The 12,491-nt window shown below is 47.4% G+C and overlaps 1 protein-coding gene across 3 annotated transcripts; it reads left to right on the top strand.

Annotated features, from left to right (window-relative positions):
- Window positions 1-2,015: 2,015 nt before the first annotated feature.
- Window positions 2,016-9,291, top strand: Svbp (small vasohibin binding protein). 3 transcript variants are annotated; one of them, XM_063287981.1, is made up of 3 exons: window positions 2,016-2,736; window positions 4,050-4,199; window positions 8,876-9,282. In XM_063287981.1, exons 2-3 carry the CDS (start codon window positions 4,086-4,088, stop codon window positions 8,960-8,962), a joined length of 201 nt encoding a protein of 66 aa, XP_063144051.1. In that variant the 5' UTR covers window positions 2,016-2,736; window positions 4,050-4,085; the 3' UTR covers window positions 8,963-9,282. The 3 variants fall into 3 exon arrangements, with proteins under 3 accessions (XP_063144051.1, NP_001034081.1, NP_001034083.1); NM_001038992.1 differs by lacking the exon at window positions 2,016-2,736 and adding an exon at window positions 3,577-3,671 and having other exon boundaries at window positions 8,876-9,291; NM_001038994.2 differs by lacking the exon at window positions 2,016-2,736 and adding an exon at window positions 3,760-3,954 and having other exon boundaries at window positions 8,876-9,291.
- Window positions 9,292-12,491: the final 3,200 nt, after the last annotated feature.

A 12,491-nucleotide genomic window follows, 5' to 3' on the forward strand; every position in this document is an offset into this window, starting at 1 on the left:
ATAGAATCAGCCCCGCCATGCTTCCCTTTGAGGGGTTAATCGGCAGAGGTCTGGACTTCCAGCTAAATAACTATGGTTTCTGAACACCTCCCCAAACCCCAAGGCGCTAGACTTTTTGAAGAACATTTATTGTCGTTTCTCCTTTGTTTGAGGCAGTCTGTATTAATTTTGTTGTTCCTTCCCCAACTTTCTGTTTTAAAACTATAAAACAAAATATTGTGGTTAGACAATGTATGTTCTTTGTGGCTTTTTAAACTTTAGTATACTAATACACTGGTGTGCATGTGCTGTGTGTGTGTGTGTGTGTGTGTGTGTGTGTGTGTGTGTCTATGTGTATGTGTGTAGAGGCAAGAGGTCAATGTCAAGTGTCTTCCTCAGTTGAGCTCCACCTTACATTTTGAAACTGAGTCTCTTACTGAATCTGGGCCCTCTGAAGTGGGTAGGTCACCTGGTCATCATGCTCTGGGAAATCTGCCTGTCTAAAAACCCTTGTATTATATCATAAAGCTTTCTCCTGTGCTATTTTAATGGCTGTGTTGAATTTTATTAAAGCTACTCTTTCGTCCATTTGTTTGTTTGGTTTTTGTTTTGAGACAGAGTCTATCTATGTAACCCTAGCTGTCCTGAAACTCACTCTGTAAACCAGGCTGTCCTTGAACTCACAAAGATCTGCCTTCCTCTGCCTCCTGAGTGCTGAGATCAAAGGTGTGTACTACCACAGCCAGCCCATTCATTCATCTTAACTCCGATGGTAAGATGCTGGTTATTACAGGCTTCCGCCTTACAGACAGAGCTGTTTCTGGTCATTTAGTTATAACAAGTCCTTAAAAGTGAAGTTGCTTAAATGAATGGTTGGGGCCAATTTTTAAAAACTGGGGTAAAAACACTTTGCCATTTTACATTTTGCTTCTTTCTGGTATTGGGCATTGAACTCACAGTCTCCCACACACCGTTCTCTACCACTGAGCTAGATCCCCAGTCTTCTTCTTCTTCTTCTTCTTCTTCTTCTTCTTCTTCCTCTTCTTCTTCTTCTTCTTCTTCTTCTTCTTCTTCTTCTTCTTCTTCTTCCTCTTCTTCTTCTTCTTCTTCTTCTTCTTCTTCTTCTTCTTCTTCTTCTTCTTCTTCTTCTTCTTCTTTTAAGATTTATTCATTTATTATATAGAAGTACACTGTAGCTGTCTTCAGATACGCCAGAAGAGGGCATCAGATCTCTTTACAGATGGTTGTGAGCCACCATGTGGTTGTTGGGAATTGAAATTAGAACCCCCGGAAGAGTAGTCAGTGCTCTTAACCGCTGAGCCATCTCTCCAGCCCGGATCCCCAGTCTTCTTACTTCTTTGAGACAGGCTCTCAGTAAGTTGCCCTAGGCTGGCCTTGAAATCACTATATGTAGCTCAGGCTGGCATTCAGCTTGTGATTCTCCTGCCTCAGCTTTTCCAGTAACTGGGATTAGAGGCATAGCATTTTAATCATTTTAAAGTCTATATGTAAAAGTATTCACATTGCTGTGCACCAAATCTCTAGAATTTTGTCTTGCAAAATAAACTCTATATCCATTGAATAATAACTTTCCTTTCCCCTTCCCCCAAGCCCTTAGCAACCACTTTATGTTTCTTAAGAATTTGACTAATTTTGATATCTCGTCAAAATAGAAGCATGTACTAATGTGTGTTTGTGTGTGTGCACATTTGTGCACACTCATGTGATTATGCCCATTTTTGAGGTTTTGAGATCTACTGCAGAATTGGCCTCTGAGAAGACTATGACAACTCAGACTGAAAGACGTTTATTGTCCTTGTAGGCTTCCCATTGGGTGTAGCCCTAGCAGGCCTGGAGTTTGCTAGGTAGACCAGGCTGGACTTAGACACACAGGGATCCATTTGCCTCTCCTTTTGGAGTGCTAGGATTATTAGTGACAGAGGGAGGGAAAAGCAGATCTGAATGTGTCTCCAGAGGCCAATGTCCTCTGAGCCCTGTCTAAAATGCCTGTTTAGCACTTACTAGCTGGGTAACCTTGGACACCTAACATTTCCATGCCTGTTTCTGATTAGATATTGTATTGGTACTTGTGCCTTTATGAGGAATAGGGGACTTAATAATACAATGCTCTCAGAATATTGCCTAGAATATAGGAAACCCCAAAGGGAAGTAGCTACTGTTATTATGCTAGCTCTTCCTCCTTCTCCCTCAGACATTTCTTGCTAATATAACAAATGAAAGTGGTAGCTAGAAATTCTAATTTACACCCTCTTGATTATCTGTGAGCTGTTTCTCCCCCTTCTTCTCCCTCTCTTTCCACCTCCCACCTCATGTGTGTGTGCGTGTGTGTGTGTGCACACACGCGTGCACGCGCTCGTGTGTATTGACTGAATATACTTCTGTCATGATGCTTGTGGTGGTTTGATTATGCTTGGCTCAGGGAGTGGCACTAATAAGAAGTGTGACCTTGTCGAAGGAAGTGTGTCACTGTGGGGTTGGGCCTTGAGACTCTTCTGGCCATGTGGGAGACAGTCTTTTCCTGTTTGCCTTCAGAACAAGATGTAGAGAAATAGCTCGATGGTTAAGAGCACTTGTTGCTCTTGCAGAGAATCCGGGTTTGGTCCCAGAACCCAGCTTGCAACCATCTTTATCTTCAGTTCCAGGGGATTCTATACCCTCTCTGGCCCCCAGCACCAAGCCTGCCTGCACACCACCATGCTTCCTGCCATGATGATAATGGACTGAACCTCGGAACCAGTAAGCCAGCTCCAATTAAATGTTGTCCTTCATAAGAGTTGCCTGGTCATGGTGTCTTTTTACAGCAAAAGAAAAAAACCTAACTAATACAACTCAACTTCTGTCAGGCTGAGGGTATAGCTCAGTAACAAAGGGCTTGCCTAGCACAGGCTTGGGGCCTTGACTTTGTTTTGTTTGGTTTGGTTTGTTGAGGCACGGTCTCACTGTGTAGCTCTGGCTGGCTGGAACTCATTATGTAGACCAAGCTGGTCTCTAACTCATAGAGATCCTTGTGTCTCCTCCTTCTCAGCGCTAGGATTAAAAGCATGCACCACCAGGCCCCGCTAGGGGCCCTGTATTTTAAAATAGATAGACATAGATGGATAGATCGATATATAGATATAGATAGACAGATAGACCGATAGATCAAAGCTTTCTAAGCACTGTGGCATACAGGATCCCATTTGATCCTCCTTTTAGATCTATATAAAACAATAAGGAAGCAATCAGCGATCCTGACTTTCTTGATTTAGAACCTGATGCTCAGAATTCCAGTGCTAGCCAATTTCAACCACAGGAATCAGATTTTGCCTTTCAGAGCCTCACAGTTGTCCCAGAAACTAGAAGCCAGGAAAAGCTTTGGTTACTTGTAAGAATGTCCCTGCCCCAGGTCCCGCCCCTCCTGCTCCCGGATCCGCCCTCCAACCACAGGACCCGCCCTACCCGCCTCCGATCCCGCCCCTCCCGGTCCGGCCACGCCCAGGTGTGCTCGCTACGCCTGCGCAGTGGCTTCTGCGGGAGGGACATCTCAGGCCGCGGCCCCGCCCTCCCGGCGGGGCCCGCCCAGTCCAAGGGCAGCGGGCTGGGCGCTGCGGTCCCGCGGAAGGGGGAGGCTAGGGTAAACTCCGCGTGGGGGCTTGTCTGCGACGTGGCGGAGTTCGGGAGCCTGAGGCCGGGTAAGGAAACGCGCGGACCCCCGAGCCGCCATCTTGCTGCGGAGGGGCCGGGCGGCGGGCGGGCGGGGCTGGCTGAGGGGGCTGCTGCGGACGGAGTGGCTTGCCCCTCGGCCTCTGAGACCCGGCCCTACCGTAAGCCCCCGGCTTGTAGCTGCTTTCTCGGGCCTTTTCATCTGCTGCTCTCCCGGGGTTGGTAGGGAAATACCAGAAAATGACTGCTGTCCCATTGTGCAGGAAACTGAGACTCAGAAGTGAGGAGACTCGACTAGGACCGCACAGCAAGGTGCTGGCAGTGGGACTCCAGGGCACCCTGCCTCACCTGCCAAGCTAGGGAGTTGGGAGAAAGACTAGCAAGCGGTTCTCTTTTTATACCATCAGGTCAGAGCTGATCAGGAAGCATTCGGAAGCCAAACCATGGATCCACCTGCCCGGAAAGAAAAATCCAAAGTTAAAGAACCTGCCTTCAGAGTGGAGAAGGCTAAACAGAAATCTGCCCAGCAGGAGCTGAAGCAAAGACAAAGAGCAGAGGTGAGACTAAGGAGGGAGCTCTGTATATCTGAGTCAGCTAGAGAAGGTGCTGGAAGAAAAAACAACAGAGAAAACTTACTAGGGGTCCCTACTTGTCCCTAGGCATTGGTCCCTCCAGAGGTAGAGAGTCCATCCAGGTCCCAAATGGTGAAGTGGAAGCCCAGAGTCACACACCAAGTTAGTGGCAGAATCCCAACCTGTACCAGGCTGCCAGTTGACTCCTAGCACAGACCTTTTGTGTTAGAGATGTGAGGAATGCATGAAAACAAAAAATGCATGGTGAGAGAGGGATCAGGGTGGGAGGAGAAGGCACGAAGTGCCAGTGTGACCTATGACCCGGTACACATGTGCATTTGATGCACAAAGTAGCTAGTTGGTGGGCGAGATGGTAAAAGTCCTTACCGGAGAAGCTTGATAACCTGAGTCTGTTCCTCAGAATCCATATATAGTTGAAAGAACAGAAGTCTCCATAAAACTGACCTCCAGACTTGCTGTGGCACACACACACACCACCACCACCACCACCACCACCACCACCACCACCAGCACCACCAGGAACAGCAGCAGCAACAGCAGGTTTTTACGTGTCTGCTCGGAACCATGTAAAGGCCCAAGCTTTGAGCCCACCAGTGTGCTTCTTTGTTCTCTCAACACTTAGAATCGTTTTACAATAAAAAGCTTTAAAATGTTTACATTGCTAACGAACCACATCCAGACACAAGTATTTTAATATTTAGCATTAGGAAAAAAGCTTGCTGGTCTTTTCTGCCTCCTTGTTGCGTATGTTTTGGAGAAGCACCTGGTATTCAGCTTCTCAGACTGGTAGTGGTGGCAGTAGTGTCAAATTTTCCTAGAATTTTCTTAAGATAAAGTCACATATAAATGTGGCGTCTCCTTTGACCGTTTCTTGCCTTACACCTTTTCTCCCTTTCTGTGGCTAAGCCCTTTTGTTGAACACATTTTCATTCAAATAGATGGATACCTTACCTGTACGTGGTGTATGTTTTGTCTGCCTGGCATTTTAGAGATAGTCACGGTACTCTTAAGAACCTGTCTTCTTTGTTCTTTATAGTGTCTACACTAGAAACCTCTCTTTAAAAGATGTGGATTTCGTTGTGTGTGATGGATGTGTGGACATGAGTTCAGGTGCCCGTGGAGGTTACACAAGCACATTGGATGCCCTGGAGCTGGAGTTACAGGTGGTTAGAAACCACCTGGCACAGACGCCGAGTGTGGAACTGGGTCCTCGGGGAGAGCAGCGAGGCTCTTAGTCACCGAGCCCTCTCTCCAGCCCCCAGACCACCTCATTTAGGGTACTTACCCATTCCTCCTGTGATGGGTGTTATAATTACTTAGTTTTGCTTTTTATAAACATTCATGGTGGGGGAAAAACTTTTTAGATGCTTCTTTGGCCCCTGTGCTAGGATTTCTGTCAGGTATTGGACAAGAGGAATTACCAGGTGCCAATCAATTCTCCGAGCCCTTGCCAAATGGCTTCCAAAGGATTCCTCAAACTTGTCCTGTTGACAGTGTGAGACTGACAGTTGATATTGTCAGACTTCGTTTATTGGATCCATTTATTAAATAACTATCCAGGGGTTGGGGATTTAGCTCAGTGGTAGAGCGCTTGCATAGCAAGCGCAAGGTCTTGGGTTCGGTCCCCAGCTCTGGAAAAAAAAAATTAAATAACTATCCAGCTGCTGCTATGGGTAGGTAGAAGTTTATGGACTTGAGACACATGATTTGCCAAGACAGAGAACAGTTCTGCCTTCTCGGAGCATGCATTCCAATAACCATAGTAATTCCAGAAGTCTTCCGTTCTGTGAACAAACATGCCATTTCTTAACCTAGACCCAAGCTGTCCATCTTAATTGCTTTACGCTTAGCAGGCAGTTCCAGGGGCGCTGTAAGAAACAGCCCCTGCCCCCAAACTGTGCCCACTGAAAGCTAGGTGTGGAGAGCATTGTTCCCGTCCTTCGAGCATCTACTTGTCTGGTTCCCATGCATTCTTCCCATGGCATGTGGGAAAGGATGCTTGTGAACATCACTTCCTCCATGCCTCTTTGGTAAAATGAGGGTGGTAGGATCTACCTCACAGTATTAGAAGGAACTGAAATAGAAATTACATAGGTAAAGTACTTACTACAGTGCCTGGCACACTGCAGGCATTTGATAACCAGCAGTAACCATGACCTGGAGTCACCATGCTTCCAGGCAGCCAGTGTGCTTTTACCGTGTGGACTTAGAAGGACCAGCTGGTTGTGTTTGCTGGGTTGTCGGACTGGATGTCCATGCTGGCAGCAGCTGGCACCTGTAGGTCCTTGTGTCAGCCTGAGGCGGGCCTGTACATGTGTGAGCAAATGTCAAGGCAGGTGTTACTGTGTCCCCTTAGCCTTTGGGAATCCTGGAATAAGTGCTGTGACCAGAGTGCAGCTGTTCCCGAGGGCAGGCCTGCGTCTGATCAGTGCTTCTTACTTTGTGGCCCCTTGGTTTTGTTTCTGTGGTGTTGGGGCTTGAACCCAGAGCCTGTATGTCCCTGTGCTCTACCACTGAGCCATACCCCCACTGCAGTCTGCCATTTGCTTCCTCCCCAGCTGTCTTGCTATTTTGTCTGTGTTTCCTGGAATGGGAAGTAATCTTCCACAGGACTGTGCCAGCATTTCCTCGGGAAGGAGAGCATAAAGATAGCATCTTTCCAGAAAGTTAGCTGTGAAGGAGAGGGAGAGGCATGCATGGGATAGGAAGCTCATTTGGAGCTGAAATAGCTTAGCCACACTTATCATAGCACTGCCGTGACCCAAAGACTTGCAGACCCAAAGTGTCACTCCCTGTCTCAGAGACCCTGGACGTCTTAAACCTTTTCTTGCTCTGCATACTGTCCCCTCTCTTCTACTGTTATGCTTCTTAGACTGGGAATGCTACTTAATCTCCCTGTCAGTCCCAGGACAGAAAGTAACATACAAATCACAAAGGCAGGCAGGCATCAAACGTACAAGGCAGAGACGTTTATGCTCTGAAAGTATAGAGTATTAATGAAATAATGTATGGTAAAGAAAAATAAACACCTTCATATCTACCACTCAGCCTGAATCAACTTGAAGCCAAGCCCAGTGGCACATACCTATAGTCCTAGCATTTGGGAGACTACGGTAGATGGATGAGTACATGAATTCAAGACCAGCCTGAGTAAGGTAGTGAGGCCTTGTTTCAAAAAAGAAGATGAAGGAAGGAAGGAAAAGAGTGGGGGAGAAGGAAATAGATCAGTAACTTGGAAGCCCCAGTACTACTTCTGGTGATGTGTGTGTTCACACGACTACTTTGATTTAATGCAGATCATCCCATTACTGTTCTGTGTGAACTCACTACCTCTGTAGTATGTACTCTGAGTAGTATTTCATAGCATGACAAAAAAGTCACTTCATTTCATATTTCTGGATTGTTAGTCATGTGCCACTAGGTCTGGCCTCAGGTTCATTTTCCTTTGTTTTGAGACAGGATCTCTCTCTATAACCCTGACTGGCCTAGAATACTTTATGTAGACCAAGCTGGCCTTGATCTCACAGAGATCTGGCTGCCTCTGCCTCCTGAGTACTGTGACTAGAGGTGTGAGTCACTGTCCAGCCTTCTTTTTCTTTGATTCTTTTTTAAATGATTATTCATGTATATTAGTGTGTGTGCCCCTGGAGCATGGGTGCTAAGACTGAACCCCAGTCCCGTCGTGAGAGCAGCAGCATTCTTGACTGCTGAGACATTTCTCTCTGGCTCCAAGTTCTACCCTTCCTTTGCCTCTCAAGATTTTTGTTTTATTTTTGTTGCATCACCGGCTATTCTAGAACTATGTAGACCAAACTGGCCTCAAACCCACAGAGCCCCCCCTACCTCCCAAGGGCTCCCCAGATAGATTTATTGTTATGAGTGTTTTGCCTGTATATATGTCTGTGCAACATGTGAGTGCCTGGTACTCATGGAAGCCAGAAGAGGGCATAGATTCCCTGGACCTGAAGTTAAAGACGGTTGTGAGCCACCAGGTGGGTGCTGGGACCAAATCCCAAATCTTTTGCAAGAGCAACAAGTGCTCTTAACCATTGAGCCATTTCTCTGGCCCCAAGTTCTCTTTCTTAAATTGGTGGTGGACACTGTGTTCTGTGACTAGTTCTCTATTCCTGGACATTTTTCCTTACTACTTTTGTGTGTGTGTCGTGGGACATATACAGGGGTCAGAGTGTTTTCAAGGCTTTCTCCCTAGTACATGGCCTGCGCCAGGTCATGCCTCCTACTGCCTCCTCCCTGGACGTGTGCAAATGCCCCCTAAGTAGCTGATAATCCCCCCACCCCACTCCCAACTGGCCTCGAAGCACAGTCAGGCTGACCCCGCATACCAGTGTCTGCTGCTCTCTAGAGCCGGCAGGTGAAACGCAGACTCCCTGGAATGGCTTTGAGGCCCAGACAGTCTTGTCTTTTTTCAGCTCCTCAGCTCCCCAGTGGATGCTCCACATTGACACACTTGCAGTTCCCAGAACTGATTCTGTGCTTCCCTCCTAGCTGTCAGGTGCCATGCATAAAGACCAAGCCCCGTGCCTCATTGCTGCTCTCCTCAGCCCTGTGAAGCTGCCATCCTGCCCGAGTCGGGTGTCCATGCTGCTGGTTCCATTGCTAATGTACCTTTCTCTATTCAGATCTATGCTCTCAACAGAGTCATGACGGAGCTGGAGCAGCAGCAGTTTGATGAGTTCTGTAAGCAGATGCAGCCCCCCGGGGAGTGAGCCAGCCTGCATCCCAGTCAGAGGGACTGGGCCTTTGTCTGTGAGCTCATTCCCACTGTTTCGCCGCTGCCGCCGAGCTGGCCCATTGGAGCCTTACAGAACTGATCAGGACTTGTGGAGACCTCTGCACTGAATTTCCTATAGGTAACTTCCACCTCACTGGTTTTTACTCTCAAAACTGGCCCAGTGCTTGCTGGGTAGACTTTTCATCTAGGACAGTGGATTTTTTCAAAAAGATCTTTTTTCTATTGTTTGAGAAAAATCATTGTTTCTTGTGAAACTGTGTTTCTTCCCTAAAAATAATAAAATACAAAAATGTTTGTCCTTGCTTTAGAGGGAATGCCTGCTCACAGAAAGTGGAACAAAAACTGGAGTGAGGGGAACTGGAGAAATGACTCAGCTGTTAGGAGCACTGGCTGCTTTTGCAGAGGACCCAGGCTCAGTTCCCAGCTCCTAGTTCACAACCACCTGAAACTCCAGCTCCAGGGTATCTATCATTTTCTGGCCTCTTAGGATACCACACACACACACACACACACATACACACACACACACACACACACACACACCTAGTTAAAATAGGTCTTTTAAAAAAAAAAAAATGATCTGGGGCCTGGAGAGATAACTCAGCAGTTAAGAGCACTGACTGCTCTTCCAGAGGTCCTGAGTTCAATTCCCAGCAACTACATGGTGGCTCACAACCATCTGTAATGGGATCTGATGCTCTCTTCTGGTGTGTCTGAAGACAGCTACAGTGTACCCATCTACATAAAATAAGTAAATCTTTTTTTTAAAAATCTGGGTATGGTGTAGCATGCCCTTAAATCCCTCCATCAGTGGCAGTGGATTCCTGTGAGTTTGACATCAACCTGTTCTACATAGCAAGTTCCAGGCTAGCCAAAGCTACATAGTGAGACCCTGTCTCAAATACGGGCACATATACACAAGGACAAGGAGGCGGGATGGGATCCAATGTCCACTGGGACAGTGATGGTGGTGTTGCCTTTGGAATAAGGACAGCTCATTAGTTTTCTCCAGGGGAAAGAATGCAGGAGTTGGTGGGTTTGGTAAGGCAGTATGGAGGTTCTCTGGGGAGCAAGAAGCCGGGTGACAGAGAAAGGGGAGGTGATGGAGGCTTGGGAGGAGAGGGTGTGAGACAGTAGTCGAGTTCTATAGAGAATGGAGGCATGGGTGACAGCTGGGCAGCAGTGAGGCTTCCCCGGGGATGAGCAGACATGGACACCAAGCAGCGCTGCCCAGTGCTCTCCAGCCCTGGTTGGCTTTGGAGGGAGGCCCAGGAGATGGAGAGTCGTGAGGAAATGAACCAGGACTTTGTTCAGCAGCTAACGAGGAAGCAAAGAAGGGCAGGAGGTGTGTGTCCCCAGGGCATGGATTAGAAGGACAGCCTGGCTCTAAGCTGTGAAAGGTAAATGAGAACCACCGTGTGGGCTCACGCCGCTAGACCAGAACGTGGGAGCCTGAGGCAGGAGACTGGGAGTTTAGGGCCAACCTGGGCTACATAGTGAGACCCTGACTCTGTGAATGAGAACTGGCAGAGAGAAGGGGCTTTGGAAGGTGTCTAAAGCTCATGGGTTACAATGTCTGTGGTTGAAACGAGAGCAGAGCACAGGGAACAGAGGGCCAGAGGCTGTTCTTACTGGAATGATGACAGAGCCAGGGGATTACTGCAGAAGGCTGAAGAGGATGGAGGACCAGGTCTTTGGAGTTTGCTGAGAACTGAGAAGCTGGAGTCCCGGGTCATCACTGAGAAGCGCTTATGTCAGGACTTGGGGGATGGGGCAAGTCCCTTGGCTTCCTGTGCCGCAGTCTTCATGTCTTAATGTCACTGCTCTGCTTCACTTGAGTCGGGGATGGATAGAACCACATCTGAAGTTCATCTGCACACAGTAGGTGCTCAGAAAACAGCACAACTGTGCGCTAACTCAGACTGGAGTGTCTGTAAACCTTAAAAGGCACCCTTGCTCTTTAGAGGTTGTGGTAGCAAGGAGGTAGCCTGCACTGGGTGCCACTTCCCACTGTTACTGCTGTGTCTGTGTGACAGTGGACAGGGAGGCCTGCAAACCCTTCCCCTGTCCATTCATCCTGGCTCCCTTCTTTCCCTCCTTCCTTCCTCTCCCTCCTTTCCCTCTCTTCCGCCTTCCTATCTGCCCCCCACTCCCTTCCCTTTCTCCCTTCCCTCTTTCCCCCTCAAAAAAAGAAAAAAAGCAGAAAGTATATTCCCTCCTACATGAGCAGGTGGTAGAAAAAACGAATATGCCTGACTAGAACAACATTAGACCCTGATGATCACAGAGGTCCAATACACACAGAGATACACAGAGATATATGTTATGTGACCCTTTACTCCCATTTGAGCTACTAGCCAGGAATGAGGGTTGGGAAGCTAGGATTCATATTCTCTCTCTCTCTCTCTCTCTCTCTCTCTCTCTCTCTCTCTCTCTCTCTCTCTCTCTCTCTCTCTGACACACACATAACAGCAGTGTGCTCTGTGAGGACAGTCCAGGGACTTGGTTTTATCTTGGGGCTGCTCTTCCAGGCCTAGAGTCGGGTTTCTGAAGGGAATGTTCAGACTGGTCCCTTAGGAGCCAAACGCCTATCACCCAGCTGCTTCTTGGGGTAGAGGCATACAGTTGTCTCTGCCGCAGACATGTGTTTCAGGGATGTCTGCAGCAGGCCTGCTGCATTACTGACCAAGTGCTGGGGTCTAGGGCATGTGCCACCATGCCTGGCTAAAACTAAAAATCTTTTTTTTAAATTAGTTTTTCAACGTTAAAGAGTTGTTAAAGAATTCCTTTTATCCATCTTTCATAATAGAGATCCAATTAAATGATAGAAATCCAGGGGGGAAATGATAAAAACAACAAAAAAAACCCTCATTTATGAACCCTAACAACCCAGAGAATGTAAGTGGTGTTTATGACAATAAACTTTTGAACATTTCACCCTAAACATAAAACAAAGACCTAGAGGAAATTACATATTAGCTTATACCCTGCTGATCCCATTGGAAAATGTTTGGACATTAGGGAGGAATTAGGCTCATAGTTGTAGACCTGAGTTTTCCAAAATTCCAGCTTGCATATTAAAAAAATGTATTCTAAGTATTTGCATGTGTGTATAAGGCCACAGAGGGTGTGGGACCCCTGAAGAGGGCCACACATAGTTGTGCCCTCTTCACGGACCTGTTGATGCTGGAAACAAAACTTCGGTCCTCTGTCAAAGGAGCCAGTGCTTTTAACTACTGAGCTGGCTCTCCAGCTCCTCAGACACACCCCTACCCTCACCCCTGGCAACAGAACTTTTTCTTGAAGTGACAGGCATACTCAGTTTATACTTCAAGAAAACCCAGCTGGAACTGCCCTAGTCTGTCTGTCTGTCTTCCTGTCGGGGAAGTAAATCTTCCACACTCAGATGAGGGTATGGGCTTACAGAGATTAAACATGTCACTCAGGACCAGACTACAAAAAGCAGGAGGGTTCCTACAGAGGATTCCACTCGGAAGGGAGCA

This window comes from Rattus norvegicus, chromosome 5 (genome assembly GCF_036323735.1).
Source record: "Rattus norvegicus strain BN/NHsdMcwi chromosome 5, GRCr8, whole genome shotgun sequence".
NCBI lineage: Eukaryota > Metazoa > Chordata > Mammalia > Rodentia > Muridae > Rattus > Rattus norvegicus.